At 38.4% G+C, this 15972-nt stretch overlaps 1 protein-coding gene across 5 annotated transcripts in view; it reads left to right on the top strand.

Annotated features, from left to right (window-relative positions):
- LOC122573950 (acetylcholine receptor subunit alpha-like) overlaps window positions 1-15972 on the top strand; it is a 102215-nt gene that overhangs the window by 70005 nt on the left and 16238 nt on the right. For 4 of the 5 annotated variants that reach the window (XR_006318841.1, XM_043740981.1, XM_043740980.1 and 1 more), the window contains exons 3-5: window positions 5987-6104; window positions 12667-12806; window positions 13366-13410. Coding sequence is in view for 4 of the 5 variants with exons in the window: in XM_043740981.1 (XP_043596916.1) it covers window positions 6053-6104; window positions 12667-12806; window positions 13366-13410 (237 nt within the window). In the remaining variant the exon portion in view is untranslated. Of the gene's footprint in view, window positions 1-5986; window positions 6105-12666; window positions 12807-13365; window positions 13411-15972 lie in introns of those variants that run through there. The other variant, XM_043740982.1, reaches the window with a different exon arrangement.

Here is a 15972-nt window from a genome sequence, read left to right as displayed (position 1 = left end):
CAACTCGCTTATAACTAGGAAATTAAGGAAGAAGCCTCTGATTCGGGACAAATTAATTATCAGAGAATCTATGAAGGTTAATCGTTCTAATTGCAGGATTTCGTTTGTACAATCTTTAAACGATCATTAAGGGAAACTGTGATTTGCTGAAAAAATTGATAGATTCTCTTTAATCATTGTATCGTGATTTTGTTTTAGAAGTTGGATATTTCTTCTGGTTTTCAAATAGATTTGTTGTTACTAATAGACTGATTAAAATATAAATAAAGATTGAGATAGAGAGAACGAAGACGGGAAGGATTAAATAGTTTTTATTACTAGCAGGTCATCGTGAAAATTTCCGTCGTTTCAAGCTGTTCGTTTTGATACGAACGTACCTGCGTTAAAACTGAATATTTTTATCGCAAATAAATTTCACGCTGTTCCATACACTTCTACCAAGGAATTACCAGAACACTATGCGAGAACAGTATTTCTAGATAACTCGGTAGAAGACAGAAAACAAACAGACTGTAACTAGTTTTCCATTTGTTTCTAACAAATTAGACCACGCTTAATTAAGATTGTCCATTTTAATAAAACTAACAGAAACTGCCAATTACTATAAACGTTCTGTATAGTACAAATGCAATGGTAAAACAGAATAAAGGAGAAAACAGGAATTGAAGATTGCGCTACAGCTAGATGCCTCGTTCTCTTCGAAATCACAAAACGCAAAAACACCACATAATCAACAAGAAGAGAAAACGGAGATTTTCCAGAATAATTTCCCTAAAATTCATCGACCATTGTTTCTCCTCGAATACCTTTGCTTGGAAACGTCGATTCGAGGGGTTAATCGTGTCGCAACGCGGCCGTGTCATCGTTGGCTCGAGCGAATCGCGTCGAGACGACGAATCCACTCGACGAGACTTCTACTGTTCGGCTTTTATTTCCAGGCCGAAAGTTAGTTCTACGAAGTACGATCGATCGAACTCGTCTCTGTCGGGGTAGTTCTTGCTCATGCCTCGAGACTGGCTAATTATCTGGCTACGTTCGCTCGAGTCTCGTCAGCCACGCGTGACGAGAGCCTCAACCCTTTAACCAGGTAAGCTGCTCGCGCGAAATTACGCGCCGACCACTCCCGCAAGCCGAATGCTCCGCCGACGCTACCTGGCAATTTCTTGGCAATTCTTACTCTTCCGAATGTCTGGGGAATCTCGCGTTAAATCATTCGAAGTCGGAGCTATTTCACCAGCAAACATACTGGGTGGTACAAGAGTGCCGCGAGTAAAATCTTTTGGGCTGGTGTAAAAAGGATTATAGAAAAATATATGCAGCGAGGGAAGAAAGAAAGTTGAACAAATTCAACCGCAGTGAAACTCCATTTATTGGAACGAAATTTTAGTTAATGTTAATGAACATTTACCGATTAAATACATTTACCCGAGTGTCAGCTATCACGTCCTATTGTGTCGGGAACGACAAACAACAGATAATGGAGAAAATCAATGAATTCCTATTATGTGAACTTTGAATTACATAGACTGCCTGTCTTCCAACAAATTCAAATAAAGAGAGTTGTACGCGTAATTGCATTTCTATCTCCATGTTCTATCATAGATATAGGGTTTAAAAAAGCACGTTTGTACTTTAAGCTAGGTCTTCATCACAAGTTGCTCTCGATAATATTTCTCGCAAGTGGACACTGCCTTTAAAGTGACTATCCGATCCGATACGATCCGATAGCGGCTTGGATAGTCGCTCTCGGCTATCTCCCAGTGCAGTATCCATTCGTGAAAGATACTATCGAGAGTGATAGTTTTACTCTCAAATGGACATGTACTTTCGAAGCACTATAAATCTGAAATTACTTCGAAAGTTTTATTTCGAGAAAAAATGACAAACTAAATTAAGTTAGACTCGATATGACAACTTTATTCACATGCTCATCACTGTATATTCATCAGAATAATAGTAACGGGGAAAGGAGGTTTTTAACGTGGTACGTATTACGAGCGTCCTGTAATAAAATAAATAAATCCTTTGTTTGATGGTACGCGTTTTAATAGACAGAAGCTGTAAACTTTTGCCACAGCAGAGAAACCACTCACAGGTAAAGATTACAACCGTTAACGGTAGTGCTACGTGTCCTCTGCAACTAGCCACTTTTAGTTACTTTATGGGGATCATTTCGCAACGAACAATTACCATCAACGGCTTTCGTCGGACAAACAGAGAATTCCCAGCGGTTTTCAACATAAAGCGAACACAAGCTTAACAGCTCGTAACCATAATCGCCTCCCATAACGAAAGGATTAAACGGAACGAGCAGATCCACGCGCACAAGCCTCATATTCCGCCGTTGTTTTTCTTCGCCGTGCTAGATTACCCTCCAGTATTAAAAGTCCGAATCCGTACAAAACGGCGAGTAGAAATAATATGCAGTCCGGGAGAAACTATCCAGAAATTAAGGTCGCAATATCTGCATTAAAGAAACGTTTCTCGGACGGAGAAACGCGGCCGTTCGCGTTTATCGCGCGAAAGAAGATCAAAGAAGACGATTACGTGCACGCGAAGATGAAATCTATCCTGCTTTTTAACATACGCGAACGAATCGTCCATGTTTCGTTCTGATTCCAACGAAAATCTCTGCTATGCAGATCCCTTTCTGTCTTTCGTTTCTAGGGAGAACGTAACGAAGTTAGTCCAAAAGACGTGCGAACGAAAGATTCGATAGGTTTTTAAGAAAACAAGGTCCAAGTAAGAAGTATTTCATTTTCTTATCTCGTTCCATCGGTACAATTTCTTCCACTATGATGTTCTTTGATATGACCAGTTCTTGTTATAGCAGGACACTGCAGCGATCGGTTAAAACTCTTATAATATTTACAGTATTTAAACATTTAAACAAGGTTACATTACATCGTAAGAAAGTCTACTTGACCAAAAAAGGAACATTTTCAGTATAGGGCAATTATTACTTTTGCACAAACCTACTGAAAATAAGGTACTATTCGATCCTAGATCGGCATCAATCACATCCCCTATAAGATTCGATCATTATTAACAACTAAAGGATAAAAAGTGTACTTTATTACTTTCATAGACACCTAATCAAGAAAATACACTATCAAATTTATATCCACCTGTATCGATAAATTGTATTTCTTAGAAAGCGACCCATTATCGACAAATATCCAGATGCAATAAAGAATCGTCGACATAGAATCGATCGTTATCGTCACTCACGTTTACCAAGAAATGAAAGAAAAGTGAAAAACCTATTCAATTGTACGTGTTACGATATCAGCCAACTCTACCGAAAGGATTAATAATCACCAAGGTGCAAGAATACGATCTGGAAATGCAATGTTACATAAGCGAATATAAGCGGGAAAAAATGTGTAGGCTCGGTGGGCAACAAATTCAGTAGCAGGACACTCTGCGATTCACCTTGTACCGTATTGGCGCTATAGCAGTCTGCGGCCGTGCAGAACGCACCGAGCTGCAGCCGCAGTTCTGCGGTCCACGTGGCGCGGAACGATGCGGCAGCTTGGAACGGATCGGGCGAACCGATTACCGATTACGTGCCCGCTCGTTCGCGAATTTTACCGCCACTGGAAATCGATTACTATTCTTTTCTCTTTCATTTTTCGAACGAAATTCGTGATGTAGAAATTGGAGATATCTCGAAGATGACTGACCTAGAAGCAGTTCGCTTATGCTCGTTAACATAGCAGCGATTTCACGTAGTCGATATATATTTTTTTGTATATTTACGCGAATTGGGAATTACCGATACGATGCTGTATTATATTATCTTGTAAATTATTATATTATCAGAAGCGAGAGTTATATGTTTGGGGTAGATTTTATCAGCACGTATATTCAGCTGGCTATGCGTATTTGCATACGCGTTCGTTATATTTATTGGGATATTCGAAGTTTTATTTTAAAAATTATTTTATTTATATTATAGGTCCAATATTGAACCGGTGAAATAACAAATTTATGATGAAATAATTAGAGAATATGAGCGACGGGAAACGTACAATTTCTACTGGATGCCCTAAAAATGTTCTAATATTTTTAATCGACAGATCGGTAAAGTGACGATCATATAAATAGAGATAATCTTTGCATCGAATTCAACTTAATTTAATATAGCTCAGTCGTATCTAGTTCAGTGTGATCATGGTAATCATTATTGAAAATAAGAACTTGATAATTGTTCTACGTTTACAGTGTCTCAAATTGCAAATGTATTTTTAAATCCTACATTGTCAGAAAGAATAAAAATAATGTTTTCCATAATGGAATTATCAAATAACTTGACAAGCATTTCCCAATTACACATACATATGTATATGCTCGTCACTGTGCAGTCTTGTCATTTACCTGTAACGTGTTAAAGGTTTAACGGTTTGCAGTATTTTCGAAATTCCAAATTATAAAAAATATTCGTTACACAGTGCACATTACGCGAACGATGAACATTCTCCGCATAGGAAACTCCCGTTTACTCCATGTTTTACGTGGCTTTTATTCCCTCCACCTAATAAATATTCTAATACGATCCGCAACAGCGAACAACGTGGATGAACACTCGAAAGACAATTTCAATCTCTATCTTTCAGCGGTATAAAATCATTTTTCATTTTACGATCGACTTGAATTCTTCGATCGCTTTCTCGCGTTCCCGCATAGATACGAGCTGGCTTTCTTCAACGTTTCAACCGGATACATCACTTTTGCATTCTTCCTTTCCTCCTTTCTTGCGTGCTTCCTTCCTACCATGCACATTCGATCGAGAAAAATCCACAAAAATCCGGGTCTCGAGATTTCCAGTTCAGTTTTAAAGTTTCGACGGGAATGTACAACGGTTGGCAGCCCTGGGGGAGGAGAGAAGCTGCTTATGTATCCGAGTTGCAGATTCAACGATATTTCAAGAGATACGCCATCGCGTTTCCGCTCGCCTAACTAAGAGAGATTTACGAGATCCGACGCGAAAATTTCAGCTAGGAATCCGAAATCACGTAATCACCAGCCTTATGACCAGCGTAAATTCCTGCAAGGAAAATTGGAATAAACGTACTTGCTAAAAATATCGGCTCAACCTGTCAGCTAACTCGTTTCTTTCCTTAATTGGAATTCGTCGTCGTATAAATAATTGATGAAGACGACTTATTTAATTTTGATTCAGTATGGCGTAATATATTTTTAATAGAGGTATTGCGACGTGTTTTAGAGAGATTTATGGATAAATAAATTATTTCCGCAAGGTATTAAATATCCTAGAATTCAATCATGTTCTCTGCTTTTTTAATTTAAAAAGACACGGAAAGACAATTACATTATTACACAGAACGATTATAGAGGATATCTTTTCGTTCGTTAAGAAACGCTTTTGTAAAAAAGAAAATATGCTGTAATACTTGTCCGCTAAAGAGGATTAAACCGGCGAGAAAGAAAATTGAATCGCTCATTCGTTTGAACAAGATTAATCACTGGTACGTATATAATACGAGCACTTCATAGCAACAAAAATAGTGGCAATGTTTCGCTACTATCGACAATCAGTCGATTCGTAATTCTTTCAAAATATCGTATATACTAAATCATCAATCACGCATTTTTACCATAAGATTACGCAAAAGTAACATCTATAGAAACTTCAAATTTCTATCGAAAGTTTTTTGATAACACACGCGAATAATGTATCTCTTTCAAGCGTTAAAATTTAACGTTAGAATCGCGCTTGTTACTCGCTTCGAAATTTCAATTTGTCTAGAGATTAAGATTTGTCTTCTCTACGAAAATGTGATTCGTAGAGAAGAAAACCGTTAAAAGGATAAACAAATTATCGGGTAAGAAAATTGATAGTGACGTATTGATTTGTGAAGTGTGGTCATAAATCGAGAGAGAACGTGTTCTAACGCTAATTGCAAATGCTTATTCAAGGCACATGGTTGCACTCAATCGAACAACGTTCTCCCTGTTTCAGTGCTAGAACTGAAGGGTCCGGAGAGCACGAAGGCGAGAAGAAATGAGTTGGACGTGACACAATGACATGATGAAGAGCCTGGTGGGGATCATGTGGATAGTGTTGGTGCTCATATCAGGTAAGTTCAATAAATCTACCCAACAATAAGGTACTCGCGTTTCGCCGTTCGCGGCTATTATGTTAGCGGACAAAGTCGAAATGGACGTTGACGTTCAGCCGCAGTTTATGGGCCCCATCGAATTGTAGAAATACGGCAGACATAAATAATTCAGTGCCTCGAAGTACACCGTTTCTCTATTAAAATACGAGGGGGCGCGTTGTTTGTGAAAAGCGCGCGTCATCAACTGAAAATTTCAGATTTTATCGAACAATCGAAACTTATACATACCAAACTGTAAGTTTCACACATCAAAAATTACAAGCTTCAAAGAATTCGAACATTGGAACAGTTTCGACTTGAGATATTGAAAATTGTTAATTTCAAGCTGCAAGTTTCAATCTCAAGGCTAGTAGCTTCGCGTTCAAACGTTCAAGATCGAAGTAGCATAATTCAAAATTCAAATCTACTGTATTCGATCTGATAAGACTACGGATCGGCCATAGAATTCGTCGAACCGGGCCACGTTATTCCATTGTGAAGTCCGGACCCTGCGAGGCGCGAAGCCTATCATCTCTAGACAATAAACCGCCAAATATAACCGGCGACGAATAACTATCGTAGGAATAAGATACGACGTCTGCTGCATATGCATCAGCCTTACTCACTTGGCTCCCATTCGCATGTAAATGCTTTACGACGCGCTAACAATGGCGACTATCAACGCCCAGTCATTTTTCCAGCGATAGTTAACGAACGTTTTGACCGCTTCGCGAAAAAGCATGCGAATGTTCATTATATTTTTCGAAAAGGATCTACGAAATTTCTGGTGTCGCGCGCTCCTCCTACGCCAAATTTAAATCCTTTCAGTTATCTAGTAGATAATTGAATTTGATGAGAAACGATTGAATTTTTGTGTAAACGAATCGTAGTGTAGGTTTGGTTTTATGCCGTTTCAGATTGTTCGAATCTGTTGCACGTGAACGAAATTTATATTCATCTCTGTTAAACTATTCGGCTCGTCCGGATACGCTTCTAGGGTCGATTGTTCCTTCGCGTCTGCGTTAGAAATAGAGAGCATCTAACGGGAAACTGGGACAAGCTATAACTTGGAAACGATGCTAGACGCGAGAAGAAAAAGTTACGAGGCGAATTAAGCGCGGCAGTTACGGCCGGTTCGAAGTTTCCGCGACGCTTGTGAGACGTGGTGCGCATGTACGCAGGTGCGTAACATCGTACCCGTATAGATCCTGATACAGGCGCTTAATATGCGGTTCGTGTTGAACCAGTATTGTAATGCGGCGGTGATACAGGTGTTCGACCGATGTTCCGTTTGTGGGAATTGATGGCCTGTTCATGATCGTCGACACAGATTTCGCGTAATTAATTCGATAAGAAACAGACGAATCGTAGAATCTATTGTTTTCGCTATAGAAGATACTGGAGAATGTTGAACGTCGTTGGAATACTGAGAATCGAGAATGCGTACCGAGTTAAATTCTGTTAAATCCTCGGTATCTTGGCAAGTTATATGTAAAGTATTATCTCCGCCAGTTTAGTTGGCGATTAAATTATATTTACCCTTGTCATTGAAGAAACTAATCTTGTTCTATCTGTCTGAACAATCACATACTCATTCCACTTAACTGTGTAAGCACGGGCTGCCCGAGCAAACACTATCCCATTCTACTTAGCCGGTTTACTTGGAACTTATGTACCGTTTGCCTGACCAGGCGTTGACTTGTACTACTTATCGAACTAGATGGGCTTCCTAATACTCACGCGGTTAAGTGCCTATTCTTATTCCCCCGGACTTAACTGACAACTCCAGATAACTTCTAGTATTTAAACAGTTTTCAAATAAACCTACACTTGCCATTGTATTGTATTGTATCAATTTCTGAAACACCCATTATATCAAACTAGCCGAATTCCTACTAAGAATTTTCCCGCTAATCAATTTTCACGCTTCTGGCAAGAACATTTTACTGCTTTCTCCGTTACTATCATTTTTGTCAGCAGTCTTTTTTTATTCTGCGTAAACGTGCCATAAGATCGCCAATGGATGATCGAAATAGAGAAAGACAAAGCACGAGACAGAAAAAAGCACACGTATGACAAGAGGCACGATAATATGGGAATTTTATCGAACAAGAATACGAAACGTAGAGAAAGCCACTTCACCGTAGCGTATCGGTAACGCGGCTCGTTCTCCTTTGTCTCGTATCGATCTCATCGTCGACCAGGACGTTCGGCGTTCTCTCGTTAAAAATCTCGGCTGGGAAAGTTGCCGGCGTTTTTTTCCCCAGGAAATAAACAGCCGGATAAGTGGGTACTCGGCCGGAGTATCTTTTAAACATCCACCTCGCGCAGGCCTCTATATTTCTCGATACATCCGGCCCATCGAGCAATTCCGTCTCGCGCGAAACGCAATATCGCGTCGGTAATACAGTGATAGTTCTTATTGCTCGTCGTCTAGGCAGCAACAATTTCACGGACGTTGATTCGACGACCGATACCGGTACTTCCTTTCGTTTCGTTTCCTTTTTAGCTTCGTCCGCTCTACTCGACGATTGCGACGATTAATCCCGATCCCCGGAATCGGAGTTGAACGAACGTGCAACTGCTTTGTGGATAATCGTGCAGGCTGCCGGAGAGCTTTCGGAAGATGTTCGATCACAAATACCCAACTTCTGGTTGGTTCCGGACTGCGACCTAAATCTCTCGATGGTCTTTGGGATAGTCTGCTAACGAAACTTCATCCGCTAAACCACTGAAGGTTGTTTCAAGATGAATGGAGTATCTGATGATCACTTGGGATTGGAGGAAGGAAGAAAGAGGAGACGAATACAACGAAGTGGAGAGTGGGCAAGAAAGGAAGAGAAAGGAAAAGGAGGGAATGGTGGGAAGAAGGAGGTAGCATTGAGATGGAAATTAAACTATAAAAGTACAGTAAGAAATAAAAAGAAAAAAAGAAAGGAGGAAGAGACTTTTAATCGTACCTTGTGTATGGATGTTTTACATGTTTCTAAATTATTCTAAATTATAGTCAATTATATATTGTATAAATGTTATAGTCGCGATTGATTCCATTGCCAACAGAAAATAATTGTCGCATGATACATTAAATTAATATGCAGGTATATGTTCTTAGCAAAGGTTCAACACATAAACTTACGTCTTTCTGTGCGTTAAACCTCGGTATCTATATATTTACTTTGGCAAAGCTCAAGTTTCGAATCGCAATAATTGACAAGCTAAAACACCGTTTTAGGATACGGTTATCGAACAGGCTTTTAAAATACCTTCAACGAGAAACAGAAACCAGCAGAGAGATAAGAGTAATCGGTCACGACTGACACAGTCTCTCTTCCAATTGGCCAACCACCAAAGGCTTTGTGCTTCCAGTCAAAATCCCCAGCAGTGTTCCAACTACTCTTCTGTCTCCGCTGTGATCGTCAGAGATGAGAAAAACTACTATGTCCGTCTGATTCCATTAACGTTTAAACCATAGTCAAAATCTACCTCTAAAGGGACAGAACAAATTTTTATTAATCGTCGCGATGTCGATAACGGATGCTTCTTCGCTCCGTTTCCACGTCGTTCATCTCCGAAAGTCTCGTCGAACAGATTGTAAAAAGCAGATTTCACTCGTTCCGCTATCGATGAAGTTTTAAAACTAACGAAAGTATTATCTAGCGTTAAAGTTTTCAACGTTGAAATTATTATTTAATTATACCATGATGCTGTAAAAGTAGGGAAAACATTATCTGGCGTCAAAGTCTACGATATTTAGATTACTACATATTTAATTACTACCATACTACAATTTTAATTATTTTTCGAGTAACAAAAATGAAGATTTCTTTTACTACGTTTTATCGTAGGTAAAGAATGATAAGAATATTTCGATGTTGGAGTAGTTTTATTTGTCGCGGGATTTTAAAACAGACGGGCGATTGAAACGTTGAATTCGTTCGTGTAAGTCCGACGCAGGCCCGCGATTCATGCAGCTTGCATCCGCTTCCTCGAAAACCAAGTCGGGCACGTTCCAGGCGCACGTAATTTCCGGCTAGTTAACCGATTACTCACGAAAGATTGCGATCGAATCGATGGCCATCTGTTCGTGCTACAGGTTATCATTACATCTCTGATCCAACGTATTACGTGACGGTCGAAACTCGTGATTTCGTTCAAATGGAAACGTCATCGTGAATATATTATTTACGAATACACCGTACACGACTTCGCCGAGCTTGCAATGCTATTTTAGCCCTTAAAAGCTGTTGATTAATCACGTTATCACGTTAATCATTGTATCATGGCTGAAATTTCATCTCAGTATATTTGGTATTATATTTAGAAAATCGATAAAGTCAGACAAATGCAATTAAATGTTTACTATTACTTTAGATTGGATTATTATTATCCGATATTAAATGAAAAGCCGTTGTCTGCAGTGGTCGCGAATAATATTGCGATAGTATTATATATAGTAGTGCAATATTGAAAAATAATAGGAATAAAATTCGCGTAGGATGAAATTTTATCTATAAACGTCGAATTCGCCAAAAATCTAACAAAAAGACGCGAAATTCTTCGATTTTATATTACTCGGGGAAGAGGATTATCCGTTTGTGTGAAAAATAATTGCTGAAAATAAAATAGTCATTTATACGAACGACGCGCGATGTCTGTTACGTATGTGACACAGATTAATCGTTCGAATTTATTTCGTTGCGCTGCGCGATGTTGCGTAGATGATTTCTGATCGATTCCTTCGAGGTATCGTATCAGCTTCTCTCACATTTCCTTCCAACCTGTCCGCGATTCCTTCCAGGCATCTTTCAGATTCCGCAACACGTTTCTCGCTTATCAGAGATATTTCCACGAATACGCTTATAGATATCACGAGCGAGTTTTTCTCTGCAAACCAGCTCAATCTTCCGCTCGTCTTCAAATGTTATATATATACGTACGTACGATATTTTCGAAGAAATTTCATATTTTTTTATCTTGAGCCCCTTAAGAGCTAAATTATAGGAAAACTCGCCTTTGTTTAATCTTTTATCCATGAATTTTCTAAAGAATTTTAGCCTTTTATAATACAGCGATTATAATAAATGAAATTATTAAATAACCTGAAAGACTATATCTCTGTGATAATAGCAAAGATACGGACGTCTATATTTAATGGTTAAACTCATAAAACCCAGCTACTAATATTGCAGACTTGGACCTTAAGGGATTAAAGGATTTTAATCACAAATTAAAAGGGGAACGTCCAAAATGAAATTTTATCGCGTTTTAAAATAAAACGAAAAAACAACGTCTTGCCGGTGGAACACCGGTTCGTGGAATATTGTAAAACAATGCATCACGAATCACAAAGATCGTCAAGCGCGTGCAAGGTGTACCGTAAATATTCTGGCACCGCTTCAAAACCGAAATTGTAGCCAGCGTTGGTTCGTATACCGTTGACGCGTATTATGAACTATCCTGGTATCGCTCCAGGGAACTCGTAAAACATCAGTAATATTATGTTCGGAAACGATAAATAACATGTACGGTGGAGAGGGGGAGAAAGCTGCCAGCGAAATCTATTACAAAATTAATGGTATCATTGAACAAATATCGCTAACGAAATCGCCGCTGGCGTTCGTTTTATCCTGTGGCTTAATCGGTCGTAATTATAATCAGTTGCAAGGATCGCGTTTAACGTATGGAATAAATACATGATCCTACAGAATCCTTTGTATCCTCGACGCCATCGTTGTGTTCGAATATTAATTACATTGCACAGTGTGGCGTTTGAATGTGCATTCGGGACAAATTTCAACAAATGCATGCAACGTGCAGTTTTCCCAAAACTTGATACGGGGGGATCCAACGTGAGTAAAGAGTCTGTTTATCAAATGTTTGTCGGTATACTCCGTATTACCGGGATCAGTAGAAATATCTTGAATATTTATTTCTTTGTCTTACCACAGACGATGACGTTTAAATAAATAATGCCGATATCGGGAACATCCTTTCAAATTTTCCCGTAATTATCGCACAAAAATAAGTGCACAGTAAAGAAATGACTGCTTGATTGAAAGCTTCTTTATTACAATAAAGAAATCAGAATAGTATTGCGAAGGTCGATTATCGATACTTGCATTGCGAATGCAAATTACCTAAACAGAGATTTCGGCATCGATATAAAATTCAACGCGCCGATTTTCCGCGATTAAATACCGAAACGTTTTAAATCACAGCCTCGAAAGACGCGAAAATAACAGGAACATCCAGTAGAATTGCGTGGCTTTCGCGTATTAAGCGGTCAAAATTGTTCATCCCTTTTCCACTGCTCGATCGAACTGTTCGTATCAGCCCGTTCGAAAGCCAAATTGTAGTAGTCTGTTTGCCTTTCTGCGTGAGAGATAAATCGGCCATTCTCTACAAAAAAGCGTTAAACCACCCCTAGCATTTTATCGAAAATCGTTTGAGACTCAAGTTGCCAATGATTTTCCAATATATCGATCTGATTGGTCTGCAATTTGTCTGTCATTTTTTATTCCTTTTCTCGATTTTGTTTCAGGATGCTCAGGAAATCCAGATGCGAAACGATTGTACGACGACCTCCTGTCGAATTACAACAAGCTGGTTCGTCCAGTGGTCAACGTCACAGACGCCCTCACCGTTAAAATCAAGCTCAAACTCTCGCAGTTGATCGATGTTGTAAGTTTCACCTTAAATTAATTGACAAACGGAGGTAACACAAAGTAAACGCGATAAGTCCAGCTTTCACATAGTTGAGAAATAGGAAACATTTAATTCGGTTCAAAGACACAAACATGTTAGAAACAAGCTATTGGTATACTTATAAAAAATATATATTTCATTACAAAGATGAACGGAAAATATTATCGTTTCCGAGATATTACATTTTTATTTAGATATTACACTGTTTTCATTAAACATTACCGTTATCAGATAACATCATTTTTCAAAAAGCGCTAAGAAACTTTGAAAGAAAAGAAGGGCGTTATTCCTCGTGCGTCTTAAATGTTTTACGGTTTATATTAAACATCACTGTTATCAAATACTATTTCCATTTCTCGAAAACTGATAGAAACTTGAGAGAAAGAGAATTATTCCCTTGTGCTTCTTAAACGTTACTCGTGTACCGTTGTCATTAGACATTGCTGTTATCGAATGATATTATTATTTTTCAAGAAATACTACTTAAAACTTGAAACAAAAAAAAGAGAGGATCATTCTTCTTGCTTCTTTGCAGAATCTCAAAAATCAAATCATGACGACGAACCTCTGGGTCGAACAGGTACGTGTACACATTACATGCATGAGAGGGAGGAAATAATCTTTTATACTTGGTATATCTTATAACACGTTTTGCCTTTAACTAAATTCTATCTGAAAAAGTGTAGAGTGTACTTGGTTCCGGTTGCATAAGTTTCATTTCCAGTCGCAGCACCGGGCATTGTTTTGCGCGAATATATAAACGGGCACACGAATATGTGCGGATAGTCGGTAAAACGAAAATCAGCCAGAAGCTTCCACTCGAGAGTCGCAAAATAAGTCCGGTGAACCGTGCAACCCACTTTCAAACGGTAGATTACGTAAGACAGATTCGCATCCGTTTCCGTGCATCCATTTCATCCCTCCTCCCTCTTCTCCCTTTTTTTATCGTTATCTTACACGAAATTAGCGATAGCAGAGAAGTTACAAACGAACAGCGAAAAGATAATTGTTACAGACTATTGAAAAGAAGAATTTAGGTGATTAAAAAGAATAATTTCTAGAAGATGGTCCGTTCTACAATGATTATTTGGTTACCATAAAGTAATTAAATTTCTAGAAATTGTCGTATTGTTCTTGCAGTTGTTTCTTAGCTATGTAGTAATGTATGTTTTTTTATTTTCTAATTCTAACACTATATTTTATGTTTTCAGTACAATAAAATACGAAACACGAGATAAAAAGTAAAAGAAACCAAGTGGCTTCATCAATATGAAAATATGATCTTTCGTTAAACAGACGTGTTAAAGATGTGTTAGTAGAAAGATGCGTTAGCTGTATCCGTGTCTCACGCGAACATGAGCGTTATGTAGTTAAATCAAGTCACAAAATACTGACGATGAAACGTGGAAAATATTGAAAACAACAAAAGTAATCAGAAGACAAATGTTATCGTTTGATCGGCAATTTTATAATACAAAACGTGAAATCGATCCATGGTGTTTGCCTTGGCTTTCACGCTCGTCCATTTTTGACGCTCAATTTCTCTTAATTGGATCCGCGATCGCCTCGATGAATCGTATTCGATCGCGGCTGATGGGATACGCGGTACTTACAGGCCATTAATCTGTTAGACAGCGTCACCAGGTAACGACCGTAAGTACATAAAGACGAGAACCGATATATAATCAGATCAAATATTGATGGTTCGCTGGGACTCTGTGCTCCTGCATATATTAATGGAGCTTTGGCCACGTGTAACAAACGCTCGAGCGAAAAGGGGGCGGCTTCCGACGAATTTCGTTTGTTTGCCTATCAGTTGACCTTCGAACCGCTGTTTCCACCATCGATTTAATCGGTAAGAGCTTGGAATTCTAGCGTAAAGGTACCTCGAGTATTACCATGGGAATTACATCCGTGAAATTTATACTCGGCGGCTTGCATCATCGAGCACTTTGTCTTTACCAAATCTTTCATGATTCTAGTCACTATGAGATTCTATATTTACTACTTGACTGATATTTACGCAAATCTGAATATTTCTAAATATAATGCACAAATTGAAACATAGGTAGAAAATTGTTTTATTTGTGAAGTATCGTAAATGGTAAAGTACTTTGGGTATTTTCTATATTTTTGCGTATTATGTGCATTCATCAACGACAAAAAGTATGACCATTTTCTGTTAGATCGTAATCTCCAGCGTCAGAAATCGACTGTATCTTTACTTTAACAGCTTGTGGATCGTCATTAAATGGCCAAGAAGTGATACGTATCAAGAGAAACAGCACTGGGATAGAATGGAGTATTTATCTGTTGATAATGTCTATACATATGATGTTTCCCCATATGACACAAGCATTTAGAGGCTTAGGTAACTTACGGAGAATAGACAAGCTGAAAAGATTTAACGTTCTCTCTAGGAAACGTTGTAGAATGTGTAGCTTGAGGAATTAAGTGGTATCAAATAATATAGGTCAGACACATATAGTTCAGTGATCACTGATCAGACATTGGTTAAACAGAGTTTCGTTCTCTGCCGCTATTCTTCGCTAATTTTATTGGATTTCTTTTCTATCGAGAAATCACATGATCATTTATCTGTTTCATTATTCAATCGTTTAATTATTTGAAAAAATTGGAAGAATGTATAAAGTAGAATAACTTTGTCGAATACTTTTCCAAATTCGTCGGTAAATGAACTACCTGCTATTTTTCATCGGTCCGCTTTGTTTTTCCTTTTCCCACTGTTTTTCTCTCATAAATGAGATATCCAGAAAAGACTTCCCTTGCTTCGCGTTAATTAACATTCTGTCGCATGCTCTCTGCGATCCCCTCTGTCAATTAGCCTGACGTACAGTTCTATACAATCACTTTGTGCTTTCCAATCGTTCTCTCATTATACTTTTTCTATCGAACGCAAAAATATGCGAGACGTTTCAAACGTTGAAAACATTTCCACCTGCGAGAAATAAGTCGAGTCGTGTAACATTATTCGTGTCGATCGATCGAAAAAGAATTTCATTTGTTATAGTCGAGAGATTCGGTGGAAAAATCTCTCAAATTTTCATAAGTGCGTTTAGTAATATGTAGACTGAGGATATTTATGCAAATTCTTAATTTTATAAACACGATTAAAGGAATT

The sequence above is a fragment of the Bombus pyrosoma genome, linkage group LG12 (assembly GCF_014825855.1).
Source record: "Bombus pyrosoma isolate SC7728 linkage group LG12, ASM1482585v1, whole genome shotgun sequence".
Taxonomy (NCBI): domain Eukaryota; kingdom Metazoa; phylum Arthropoda; class Insecta; order Hymenoptera; family Apidae; genus Bombus; species Bombus pyrosoma.
The sequence above is the reverse complement of the archived record's forward strand: the minus strand, read 5'-3'. Positions and strand labels throughout refer to the sequence as shown.